This window comes from Heterocephalus glaber, unplaced genomic scaffold (genome assembly GCF_053883595.1).
Source record: "Heterocephalus glaber isolate CG9 unplaced genomic scaffold, H.glaber_assembly_v1.0 deba00001673, whole genome shotgun sequence".
Classification (NCBI taxonomy): domain Eukaryota; kingdom Metazoa; phylum Chordata; class Mammalia; order Rodentia; family Bathyergidae; genus Heterocephalus; species Heterocephalus glaber.
Genome location: NW_028258410.1, coordinates 6,650,231 through 6,663,328, shown reverse-complemented (window position 1 = coordinate 6,663,328; position 13,098 = coordinate 6,650,231). Strand labels below are relative to the sequence as shown.

Below are 13,098 nucleotides of genomic sequence, written 5' to 3'. Positions count from 1 at the left end.
TTATGTTGTTCTTCTTTTCATCATCTAGGAGTGGCTTGATTGATTTCTCATGGTCGCTTATAATTTTAAAGCAATTTTTCTTTTCCTGGTCACTAATTGCAATCTTATCTTCTATATCTGAAATTCTGTCCTCACTTTGGCTCATTCTGCTGTGTAGAGTTTCAATGGAATTTTTAATCTCCTGGAAATCTATTTGCATCTGTTTTATGGATTCCATTTGTTTCCTATGTTGGGATTCCATCATGTTCCTCAGCTCCTATATTTTTTTATCTGTGCCTTCTCTAGATTTATTAATCATGTCTTGCATTATGGGCAAAATCTCTGCTGTTATGTCAGAAATTATTTCTGATTTCATTTTTTCCAGATCCTCTTTTGTTGCTGGTTCAGGGAGTCCAGCTGGCTGAGTATCAGAGTGTTCCATCTCGTTTCCCTTTGGGGATACTATAGGTGATCTGGTAGTCTTGTTCTGGTAGTCTTGTTCTTGTGTCTTCTCATTTCTATTGGGGGAAGGGCTCCTGGAGCCTGTGCAGTTCACCTCCTATTTGCTGGGAGCAGTGGTAGGTTGGCCAGGAAGCCTCCTACTTTGTACTGGGAGCTGTAGTATGTTGACCCAGATGACTCCTTTGTGCTGGGAGCAGTAGCAGGTTGGCCTGGAAGCCTCCTACTCTGCAATAGGAGCTGCAGCACATTAACCCAGAAGCCTCTTCTGCTCTGGGAGTTGTCTAATTTTTTAATAAGTTCTTTTATTTGTACATTTTAGGTATACAATTCATTTAAATTTATCATTGGGTGTTTGCACCTGTGCACGATGTACCTTGGTTCTTATTTTTCCCCATTATCTGTGCGCCCTTCACCACCTCCACTCTTCCCTATTTACACAGGTATCATTACCATTTATTTTTCTTTTCTCATAGTTTTTCTTTCCCCTCCTTTCCTTTCCTTTCCCCTCCCTTCACCCCTTCATCTTTGGACATTTTTTCCTATTTAAATTATCAATTACTCATTTTAATCATTTTAAACCTTCTTTACACTATCAGTTTCTAACACTAGTGAAGCTATTTAGTATTTACATATCTGTGTCCTATTTATGTCACGTAAGAGTAGGGCCTCTATATGTATACATTTAGCTATAAATGACTCTAGTTTTCCATTCTTTATGGCTCAGTAGTACTCCATTTTATATTAAAAAAAAATCTTCTTTATACAGTTTCCAATTGATGGGCACTTGGGCTACTTCCAAGCTTTAGCTACTACAAACTGTGTCACTATAAACATGGGTGCACATATATCACTCTGGCATGATTCTTTTAATTCTTTTGGGAAGATACCCAGCAGGGGAATAGCTGGGTCAAATGGGACCTCTAGTTCTAGTTCTTTGAGGAATCTCCATACTGATTTCCACAGTGGTTGCACCAGCCTGCACTACCACCAGCAATGGAGAAGGGTTCCTTTCTCCCCACAACCCTGCCAGCATATGTTATTGGTTGATTTCTTGATAGCAGTCATTCTTTCTGGGCTTAGGTGGAATCTCAGTAGTGTTTTCATTTGCATCTCTCAAATGACCAGTGATGTTGAACATTTTTTCATATATTTATTTGCTGCTTTTCCTTCTTTGTCTGAGAAATGTCTGTTCACTTCATATGCCCATTTTTGAATTGGGTCTCTGAATTTGGGGTGTCTGATTTTTTTCAATTCTTTGTATATTCTAGGTAGTACTCTTTTGTCTGAGGTACAGCTACTAAATTTTTTTTCCCACATTGTAGGTTGTCTGTTAGCTCTGTTGGTGGTTTTTTTTTTCCAGTGCAGAAGCTTTTTAATAAGATGAGATCCCAGTTGTTGATACTTTCTGCTAGTTCCCATGCTACTGAGGTTCTGTTCATGAAGCCTTTTCCTATGCCAATGTCTTCAAGAGTTCTACCTAACTTATCTTCCAGCAAGTTTAGTGATTTTAAGAATGAAAAAGGTGAGGTCATAACAGATCCAATGGAAATCCAGAGAATCTTCAACACCTATTTCGAGAACATGTACTCCAATAAAGTGGAAAACACAGAAGAAATGGATGGATTGCTAGATACATATGAATTGCCAATGTTAAATGAAGAAGACATAGAAATTCTAAGCACCCGAATTACAATGAGTGAAATTGAAAATGTAATAAAATATTTACCAACAAAGAAAAGCCCAGGTGCCGATGACTTCACTGCTGAATTCTACAAGACATTTAAAGAAGAACTATTGCCCTTACTCTTTAAACTCATCAAGGAAATTGAAAGGGAAAAAATACTTCCTAATTCATTCCTGCAAGCAAGTGTTACTTTGATTTCAAAATCAGGGAAAGACCCAAGCCAAAAGGAGAACTACATGCCAATCTCCTTAATGAACATAGATGCAAAAATCCTCAACAAGATACTGGCAAACAGAATACAGAGTGTCATCAAGAAGATCATACACCTTGACAAAGTTGTATTTATCCCAAGGATACAAGGATGGTTCAACCATCGTCAATCAATAAATGTAATACACTATATTAACAGAGTCAAGGACAAAAACCATATGATCATCTCAATAGATGCAGAAAAGGCATTAAAGACAATCCAACACCCATTCATGATAAAAAACCCTACAGAAAATTGGAATAGAAGGTCTTTATCTCAACCTGATTAAGGCTATCTATGAAAAACCAACAGCCAACATCATACTAAACGATCAAAACTTCAAAACTTTCATGTTAAAATCAGGAACAAAACAAGGATGCCCACTATCACCACTCCTGTTCAATATAGTTCTGGAAACATTAGCCACGACAATTAGATAAGAGAAAGACATAAAACGAAAAAAGATAGGAAAGGAAGAAGTGAAACTGTCAGTATTTGCTGATGATATGATACTTTACATAGAAGACCCAAAAAACTCTACCAAAAGACTTCTGGACTTAATTGACAGATTCAGTAGTGTATCTGGATACAAGGTCAACACTCAAAATACAATAGCCTTCTTGTATACAAATAACAGACTCACTGAGAGAGAAATTAGGGAAACAATTCCTTTTACAATAGCATCCAAATAAAAGTGAAATATCTAGGAATCAATCTAACAAAGGAAGCAAAAGCCCTCTACACTGAAAACTACAGCACTCTGAAAAAGGAGACTGAGGACGATATAAGAAAATGGAAAGACATCCCTTGTTCCTGGGTTGGAAGATACAATATAGTGAAAATGGCCATACTTCCAAAACTAATACACAGATTGAATGCAATGCCAATTGAAATTCCAACAATATACTTCGCAGAACTAGACAAAACAATCCAAAAATTCATTTGGAACCATAAGAGACCTAGAATAGCAAAGCAATTTTGGGCAACAGAGACATGGCTGGGGGTATCACAATCCTCAACTTCAAATTATACTACAAAGCTACTTTGATAAAAACAGTATGGTACTGCCAAAAGAACAGACCTGAGGATCAGTGCAATAGATTAGAAGATACAGAAGTAACTCCAGACATACTCAGCCACTTCATCTTTGACAAAGGAGCCAACCATCGTCATTGGGGGAAAGATAGCCTATTTAATAAAAGGTGTTGGAAAAACTGGATTTCAACCTGCCAATGATTAAAATTAGACCCATACCTGTCACCATGCACTAAACTAAGATTGAAGTGGATTAAGGATCTAAATATTAAAACAGAAACTCTTTTGTATAATTTTAAAACACCTTCATAATTTTTTTTTTTTTTTTTGCAGTGCTGGGGATCAAACCCAGGCCCTTGCACATGCCAGGCACCCATTTGACACATGAGGTACATCCCCAGACCATTCATTTCTTTCCAATAATGAAATTCACCTGACTATCATAGCTTTCATGTTTCCAAAGTAAGAGCCTTCCTCTCCCTTCCCATAGTTCCTAAATCCATGTAACCTAGGGATTTCTTTTGCTTTGAGTTTTTCCCCAGGTCTGAGTTATATGATAGCTGTCTAGAAAATGAGTTAAATTTTAATTCCCTTTTATTTTATTTGGTGCATCAGAAAGTGATTTCACTCTATAGGAATAGTTACACCAAGGGTGAGGAAGTAGTGAGGACTTCATGTAACTGTGGTGTGTATTGGAATGTGAGGCTCTGAGTTTATGGGTAACGTGAATGATGCTAAACTTGAGTAATATTAGAATGAAAGAAGTGTTTCCTAGATGAAAATAGACAAATGTAAGAAAGGCATACAACATTAGAAGCAGGTTACTGTCCAGCCTAATGAGGGACTCATTACTGAAAGTTCTAAACAGCAGAGAGGAAGGGGGGAGGATTCTTCAGGATGTGGACTTGCTTAGCTTGTGATTATCTGTTTGTCTCTGGAGCCCTCTAGTGTGTGCTCAGAAGCTCACTGTGGCCTCTGGTGTAAAGAGGGCTTCATAGTCTCTGCCAAGCAGTCCATGTCCAAGAGTGCTTGCTGGAAAGACCAAGTCCCTAAGGCTGGTGCATTGTGGGTGTTTTAGGAATCTGGGTGGCAGCATTTTTTTCTGATGACTTTCTATACCACATTACTTGCAAGTTCCTTAGTATAAGCCCCCCCATGCCCCTCCCTTTCCACCTGATTTCCTGCTCTAGAGGTCAGTGTACTATGGACTTCATTTAATAAGTAACTCATTGTAGATGCTCTATTTTCCCGTTGAACCTTTTATTTGCCTTCTCATTCTTTTGTGTATGCCCCTATGTTTTTGTCATTATCCAACTAATTTAAAAATTTTTTTCTTAATGGTATTATTATAGTTATTTTGAAATTATTGCATGCAAGCCAGGCATATGGTGGCACATGGCTGTAATTCCAGCTACCCAGGAAGCTGAAAGTGGAGGATCTTTAGTTCAAAGCCAGGCAGGGCAACTTAGCAAAACCTTGTTTCAAAAACTAGTGAAAATTAAAAAAAAATTCTGAAGACAAATTCCAATTTGTAAATTGATATGTGCATATGCCTTTAGTGTTTTTTCTTTTGTTTATTGTCTACAGTTACTTTCTCTTATTTAGTAATTTATATCTATTACATCCCACCTGGTGTCTAAAAATGTAGTAGATCATTTCTCTTACAAAGGAGCTTTCAATCCATCCTGGGGTTAAATTAAGACCGATAAACTTAATCCAACCAGAAACATGTTAGGGCTTAGTATTTCTTAAGGTTTTTGCAAGGTGTAGCATTCCTTCAGTTCCCCCTGATTCCATGATATGGCCATCAGGGCTTTCACTTATGAAACTGAGTTCACTTTTCTTCTTCAAAAAGAGATCAATGTAAGGACGTCTGCTCGTGTTTTCAGAGGTTGTAGCTTATATGTTCAATCTTCCACCACAAGTAATGCTAGAATATGATGAATATTGTGGCAGTGAATTCCCATGTTTGGAGATCCTACCTTCTCCAGCTGTGGACGTCTAACCATTTGCCATTGCCAAACCATGTACATGTTATTTTGACCACATTGAAGCCTACTTGAAAGAGCCAGACCTATAATCTTAGCTGTTTCATGTGCCTAGGTCAGCGAGCACTCTCAGAAAGTGTAGTTAAGGACAGCCAGGGATGAGCAACATTTCCCTCCAGGGTTTTATGTTTTACTTTCATTGTGAGAATGCAAATCCATAGCAGATCTTTTTTTTTTCATTTAGTTTATTGGTACATTTTACATGTACATTACAGTTACATTTATCATTGGGATCTTGTACCTTTACATGATGTATCTTGATTCTTATTCTTTCCACATTTTTTAACCCTTAGTACTAGATGCATAGGAAATTCTATTTTGCTTTTGCATTATGTTGTATTGTTTATGTCTATTGCATGCCAAAATTGGAATTTTTGAAATAACATTTGTTTGAGGTCCCTCATATCTCTGCTCTTGACTTTCCTATAGTATTTAATTCCCAAAACTCCAAATAAGTTCCTATTCTGGCTCTCACCCTGCACAAGTCATATTCCACCTTGCATCCATACTGGTAGGGAATATATGGAGGGACATCTGAAAGCCTTCGGCTCACCTCCGTATGGGTTACATTTTCTTCATGTGCACTAACGCTAGTCTCTCTTGTTGAGTTAATCTATGTGAAGCAGTGTAGACTCCCTAAATATAATCAGAGTTTGGACTTAACAATAAATCTCAGATTGTTCTCTCAACTTTTAAGAGAAGAACACCATAAAAACCAGGTTGGGGGAGAGAGCACCACGCTATAAAAAAAGAGGAGATATGAACTCAGATTTGATCTCCCAATAATGAAGACTGTTTTTGCATTTTTGTTTTTTGGTACTGGGGATCAAACTCAGGACCTTGTGCTTGTGAGGCAGGCACAGGAACCACTGAGCTAAATCTCCTGCCCCGGAGACTGTTTTTTAACAGCACTTATATATTGGATTCCACTGAATTTCTTGCCCATAGAATTAGTTACAGTGAGGTTGGCTGATCACTTTTCAGTCTTGGTTCAGAAGTAGATGATTGTGTTGGACATGAGCTTTAACAAGAGTCCCATTAATACACTTCAGACGTAAGCATGAGTAAGAAAAAACCTCTTATGTTGTCCAAAATTAAAGCCTATTATGTAATTGCCAAAGTATTAATTATTACAACCAGGTTTTAAGTATATTTACTTTAATGAAATTATCATATGCAGTGGATATCAGATGTTTTTGTTGGTGTGGAAAATCTATTTACTGAATGTGATGAGCTTGCAGGGATCTTGATGTACTGTGGAATTAGGAATTCTCTCCTGTCAGGAAGTGTCTGTTTGTCCCATATTTTAGCAATGGCTCTACTTGTCTCACTTTATCGTACAAATAAAAGATATTTTACCTACTTACTGTACCGGTAATAAAGTGTAATAAAGTCCCATAAAGTGTAGAAGTTGTATTTTTAAACATTAAACTTAGATGGTAAATGCTATTTTAAAAAACCTCAATATTCCTGGGAGTAAATATTTTTCAAGTTAACTCTGACATTATTTGTGTTTAATTACCAATGTGTTTTTAGAAAAAAAAGTCACAATTACAAGCATTCCCTAGATGTCTCTAGGAAAAGATCATGTTTGTAATCTCTCCATGATTATGTCCCCAATGACATGAGAATGCACATAAAAGCCCTTGGTTCTTTGGGTGAGATTGTTCATCTAGAGTCTGTTGGAAATAGCTCCTTCCTTTGTAATTTGGCTCTGTTTATTGGTCTGGCTTTCATGGTTGCCCCTTTGTAGTCAAGGGCAGTGCAGTGGCAGAGTTCCTGTCTCACCTGCCTGAGGTGGATGAGGATCTGTGAGAGCCAGGGATGTGTCCAGAGTGGAGGGAGAGCATCTTCATCACACAGTGACAATGCCAAGAACTGCCCATCTGGTCACTCAATCTGGCCTAGCTTCTATAGGGATCTAATACATTTTCTTTTAAATGTACCTTCTGTTCAATATAACAAAACACTTGTGGGTGTTTACTTATAATTTGGGTCAATTTATTTTATAACCTAAGCTTGTTTTTTAATATGTTTGGGAAAAGTTTAGTGAGGAAACAGCATTTTGATTAGAACTTTTTTCAATTCCTTTTTAAAACAAGAATCCAAGATTCAGTCTTTCCTAACTCTATCCTTGGCCTCTTAATTAACTTTCATCACACCTCTAAGTAGAATTCATAGAATATTGGAAGGGATCATCATATTACAATTCCCAACACCCTGATGTCATTTTCATGCCTTTTCCCCAAGAAGCACTTGAATTTGAACAACACTTGCTAACTACTAGGGCAATGGCCTTGGGATATCATTGAAAGCATCAATGATTTCATCCAATATGAGACATAGTTTATAGTTTGGAGTTTTAGAGATTTAAAGTCAGCATCTTGTACTCCACTGCCTGCCTCCATCATATTCTCTCTCTTTCTTTCTCCCCCGCTCCCTCTCTCTCTCTCTCTCTCTCTCCCTGAGACAGTGTCTTACTGTGTATTTCAGGCTGACCTTGAACTCACTAGGTAGCAGAGGCTGTCCTTGAACTCATGGTGATCCTCCTGCCTCAGCCTACTGAGGACTGGGGTTACAGGAATGTGCCACCATGCCTGGCTATATTATAAATCTCAAATTTCCATTTTTTTAGTTTTTCTAAACATAAAACTTGATAATAATAGTAATTCCATCATAATTTTGTTAGGTGTTTTGTGACAGCTAAGTTATAGGTAAAGTACTTAGAATATCATATTGTGTATAGCATGCATTATATAAGTAATACACATTGTTAATATAAATCTAGACAGAGGTCTCTAGTCATAAGAGGGAAGCACTGGTATTTACCTGTTGTATGTTATTATCTTCCTGGAATGATACTGGGAAGGACAAAGAGATATACACATAGGTGGATAGATAGATAATTTTCCTAATTTAAAACATTCAGAAACACTGCAAGGAATTTGTCCTCTTTATTAGAGTATAGGTTAAAACAATTTATATTAAATTACACAAAGTCACACAGCCCACATATGGTCAAGATAGACTGTAAACAAATGAAAAGATATTGCTAACTATCTTCTTTATTTTGAAAACTGTCAAAATAAGAATAAGTACTATACTGGAGTACATTACTCCATTCCTATGGAAGGCAATAATGTAACTTCCCTGAGGAAGTGTTTCAATTCTGATTATTGTCCTTCTGATCTTCAATGTGCCTACAACACAGGACAATTTCAGTGATTAAATGAGACTAGAAAAATCTTTAGCACTGTGACTATCATGATATTTATTATAAGAACTCCCAATCCAGAAATATTTTTCATTACTTTCTAGCCAATTGAGGCAACATAACATAGTTACTGCATGCTTTTCACATTTACTTCTCTGATATATTTGCAAGTCCTTTTTCTCAAGGTCAAATTTCAATTCCTACTATTTCTAAATCAAGTTAATTCAAGTTCTTCAAGTACACTTCAAATTCTATTTTTGAAAATGTTCTGAGAGTCCAGAAACTGATTGATGTATTTTTCAGTCTCAACAATTTTTATAATACTACTATAGAAATAGATGAAAGCTAGTTTACATTGCTCACACATTTCATTCCTGAGGATGCCATATAATTTAATTTCAAGTGATTTTCTAACTATGGTGCACATAGTTTATTTGCCTAGCCAACTTTTTGATGAATATTTCCTAGAAGTGAGTGATAAGGACATGGAAACAAATTGCTGATTTGTCAATTTGGCTTAATATGTGGACAGGATTTAAAGCATTTTCCTAAATTCTTCTACCAAAAATATTCAAAGACCTTATATTTACTGACATTAGTTTCATTTCAGTAATAATGGTTCTGTTTCATATTTTTAAATTATAAGTACTATCTAGCATATTCTCAATTAAACCACCCCATCCACTGTCAACAGATATTTCAAACTATTATATATTAAACCTTGGGCAGAAGAAGCAAATTGTTCTAAAATTCTCATTGCAAAACACACTCTATAAATATATTTTAAACAATATATACATTATACTTTATACCATCATCTATCTGTTCCTTCATTGATTACTTTCTTCATCCCTCTCAGGCATTTATTGTTTCATGCTCAGTGTTTGAAATGAAGCAGAATCGATCACTGCCCCAAACACAGAGAACCAATTGCCCAGTGGCAAAGCAGTCATTGATCAGAATCTATCAACTAGCTGTAAGAGTTGTAAAATCTTACAGCCACTATCTCTGACAGGTTACATCTCTGAAAGCTTATACTTGAAAGCACTCGGTTGTGGTGACTATTTGTTGTATTTTCACATAGTTTCAAAAAACAAGAAAATGGCTGCATATCTACTTATCTCCTCTTTTCATCTACATAACACGTTGGCAAGTCAGGTCCTCTAACAAAGGGAAGCCACTCAGAAGTTGGAACTTGCACTGGGAAACTACATGCTGGTCACTGAGTTTATTCTCTTGAGTTTCCTGACATGCCCTGAACTGCAGATCATCTTATTTCTCTCATTTCTGGTGCTGTATGGTATGATTTTACTAGGCAACACTGGACTGATGCTTTTAATCAGGATGGTCTGCACCTTCAAACCCCCTCATAGTTTTCCTCAGCAACCTGTCCTTTGTAGACCTGTGTTACTCCTCGGTCATTGTCCCCAAAATGATGGTCAAGTTCTTGTCAGAGAACAAATCCATCTCCTACTATGGGTGTGCCCTGCAGTTTTACTTTTTCTGCACTTTTGCAGACACCGAATCCTTCATCCTGGCTGCCATGGCCTATGATAGCTCTGTGGCCATCTGTAACCCTCTGCCCTACCCAGTAGTCATGTCCCAGGGCGTCTGCATATGGCTGATTGTTTTGTCATACGTTGGAGGCAACATGAGTTCCCTGGTCCATATGTCTTTTGCTTTTATTCTGAAATTCTGTGACTTCTCTCCCCCGCTTAAAGTCTCCTGCACTGACACATCAATTAATGAGTGGCTTCTCTCCACCTATGGCAGCTTTGTGGAAATCATGTTTCTTAGTCATAATCATCTCCTACTTTTTCATTCTTTTCTCAGTCTTAAAGATCTGCTCTGCTGGTGGAAGGAAGCAAACCTTCTCCACATGTGCCTCTCACCTGACCTCTGTGGCCATCTATCAGGGGACTCTTCTCTCCATTTACTCAAGGCCAAGTTCCCTGTATTCTCTCAACATTGACAAAGTTGTCTCAGTGTTCTACCCCATTATCATTCCAGTGCTGAACCAACTGATTTATAGTTTGAGAAATAAAGATGTAAAAGATGTAGCTAAGAAGGCTCTAAGATGGAAAGTAGATTCTTGATGGGAAATACTAATATTTCATGATTAATTTAATTCCCCAAAGTCTAATGGTGAGTTTGCAATGACTTTACTGGTAGACACACAATTACTCACACTAAAGTTGTGCTAAACATTTGTTTTTCTTTTTAACACAGTAAAATTCATTTCATAGTCCCAAATTATAGGTAAATATTGAAAAGCTCAAAATAACAGCTAACTAGTAGCTGTTACTCAACATTTGTTTGCTTACTAGCTGGTGATCTATGTTAAAATGCATATATAATGTAAAAGGATATAGTACATGCCTCAGAAAAATATTTATGAATATGTGTATAAAATATCTGACTCAGAAGATATTATGGTTTATAGGTAGATCCCCACAAAAGCTTCATCCTCTCAAAGTGGGATTTTTGGAAATTGATTGTGTCTTAGGGATGTAATACTCATCAGTGGATTAGTCCACTCAGGTGTTCACAGATAAATGTGATTTAGGACCTCAAGTCTGGTCAAAGAGAGGAATCACTGGATGGGTGGCCATGAAGGGTACATTTCCTTCCTCCTCCTTGATCCCCTTTTACTTCCTGCTGCCCTGCTATGAGCTGTTTCCCCTCTTCCATGACACCCTTCCTTAGAGCCAGCCAACTCTGGACTGAAAACTCTACAAACTGTGAGGAAAAATAAACTTCTCCTCCTTTAAGCTGTGGGAGTCAGATATTATGTCTCAGTGATGAGAATGTAACTGAGACATAAGATTGGATTTAGGGACAAGTGAAGAATATCAATTGCCTTTCTTCCTATTCAATGGCTTTATCAGGAAATTAAATGATGTACTGAAAATGTTATTTAACTTTTCTGTACCTTAATTAAATTGTCTGTAAAAGGAGAGAGAATATTGTACCTATATCATCAATTGTTGAATGGGTAATATTAATGCACCTAGGGTGTGGGAATAGTATCTAAAAAGTTTAAACTTGTAGACGCATATTATTATATGTGTATAGAATATTGCACATTAATCAATGGGCCTATTATACACAAGATGGTGACAGGTAAGAATATTATACAAGTAATTTTAAAACCAAATACTATTTAAAAGTGCAGTTTAGTAAATGTTCAATAGTCTTTCACACCTAATGTATCCCGATTTGTGATTTGGAAACATTTTCTTTATAGATTGAGCAATATCGGTTAGCTATAGTGAAAAATAATTGTAATTTCCCCCTCTACTTGTTATTTTTAATATATTAAAATATTGCCAAAAGTACAGAATTTCCCTCTGTGGTATTCTATAAAGAGACTATGTTCTTAAGGTCTCACAGAGTTCTCCCTGTGTCCTTCAGGGGCTATCAACCCAGTGCCACAGTGGAACCCTCTAGAGAGAATGTGTATTAGAAGACTGAAATTGGAGGGTGTGTGTCTTAGTAAATGTATTTCAGAAACCAAGTTTCTTTGCTGTATATACTTATTATTGCATGATAGTAACTACTTAAGTCTTTGACGTGGAAATATCAGTGAAAATGTATACTTAAAACCATAATATCTTTGAAGATACAGCCAAAATGATTTTTGCACCAGTTTTAAGTTCCCCTAAAAATTCTTTCTTGAGGTTTCTGACCATCAGTGTTTCTCTCCTGCAAGTTTTATTCTTCCTTTGTTAGAAAGACGTCAGTTTCACTCAAAGCTACAGGAACCAAGCAAACACCCTAAAAATAAAAACAGATTTAGTGAACTAAGTTTAAAGAGAACCCATGATAAGTGAGATGCAATGTATATAAACATAGTTCTTCCTGTCTTTAAATTCCATATCATTCACAAGCATTTACTGTAGATAATATCAACTGTACTCATTAACTGAAATGTCAACTCAAGAACCACTTAGAGGATTAAAAGTTCTGGTTGTGCTGTAGATTATTGATGTGTCAGCCAACAAATTGAGGGAAAATATCCACCCTGGATGTGGGGGGGTACCAACCAATAGGCTTCTAACATGAATGGAAGTGAAGAGAAAAAAAGGAAGTGTTCCTGTCTTGGAAGATCATGAATTGTCACCACTGCCATTGGATATTGGTCTCCAGTTTCTTCAGCTTTCTGATTCAGACTCACACTAGTGTGTTTGCTCCACAGGCATGCCATGGGAAGCCCAGGAGACCTTTCAAAGAAAGTGGAGTCAGTGCCCTTTGAGGATGTGGCTGTGAACTTCACCCAAGAGGAGTGGGCTTTTCTGGATCTTTCCCAGAAGAATCTCTACAGAGCTGTGATTCAGGAAACCCTCAGAAACTTGGTCACTGTAAAAGTCAGATTTTGGACAGTTTATATAAAAAGGAAGGCAGTGTGGAAATATCTTCAGATCTC

The 13,098-nt window shown here is 36.9% G+C and overlaps 1 protein-coding gene across 1 annotated transcript; it reads left to right on the top strand.

Annotated features, from left to right (window-relative positions):
• Positions 1–9,866: 9,866 nt before the first annotated feature.
• LOC101720119 (olfactory receptor 5I1-like) lies at positions 9,867–10,840 on the top strand. Its single transcript, XM_087197824.1, is given in 3 exon segments — positions 9,867–10,019; positions 10,021–10,457; positions 10,459–10,840. Coding segments are annotated over 3 exon segments (882 nt in total). The 5' UTR covers positions 9,867–9,884; the 3' UTR covers positions 10,769–10,840.
• The last annotated feature ends 2,258 nt before the right edge of the window (positions 10,841–13,098 follow it).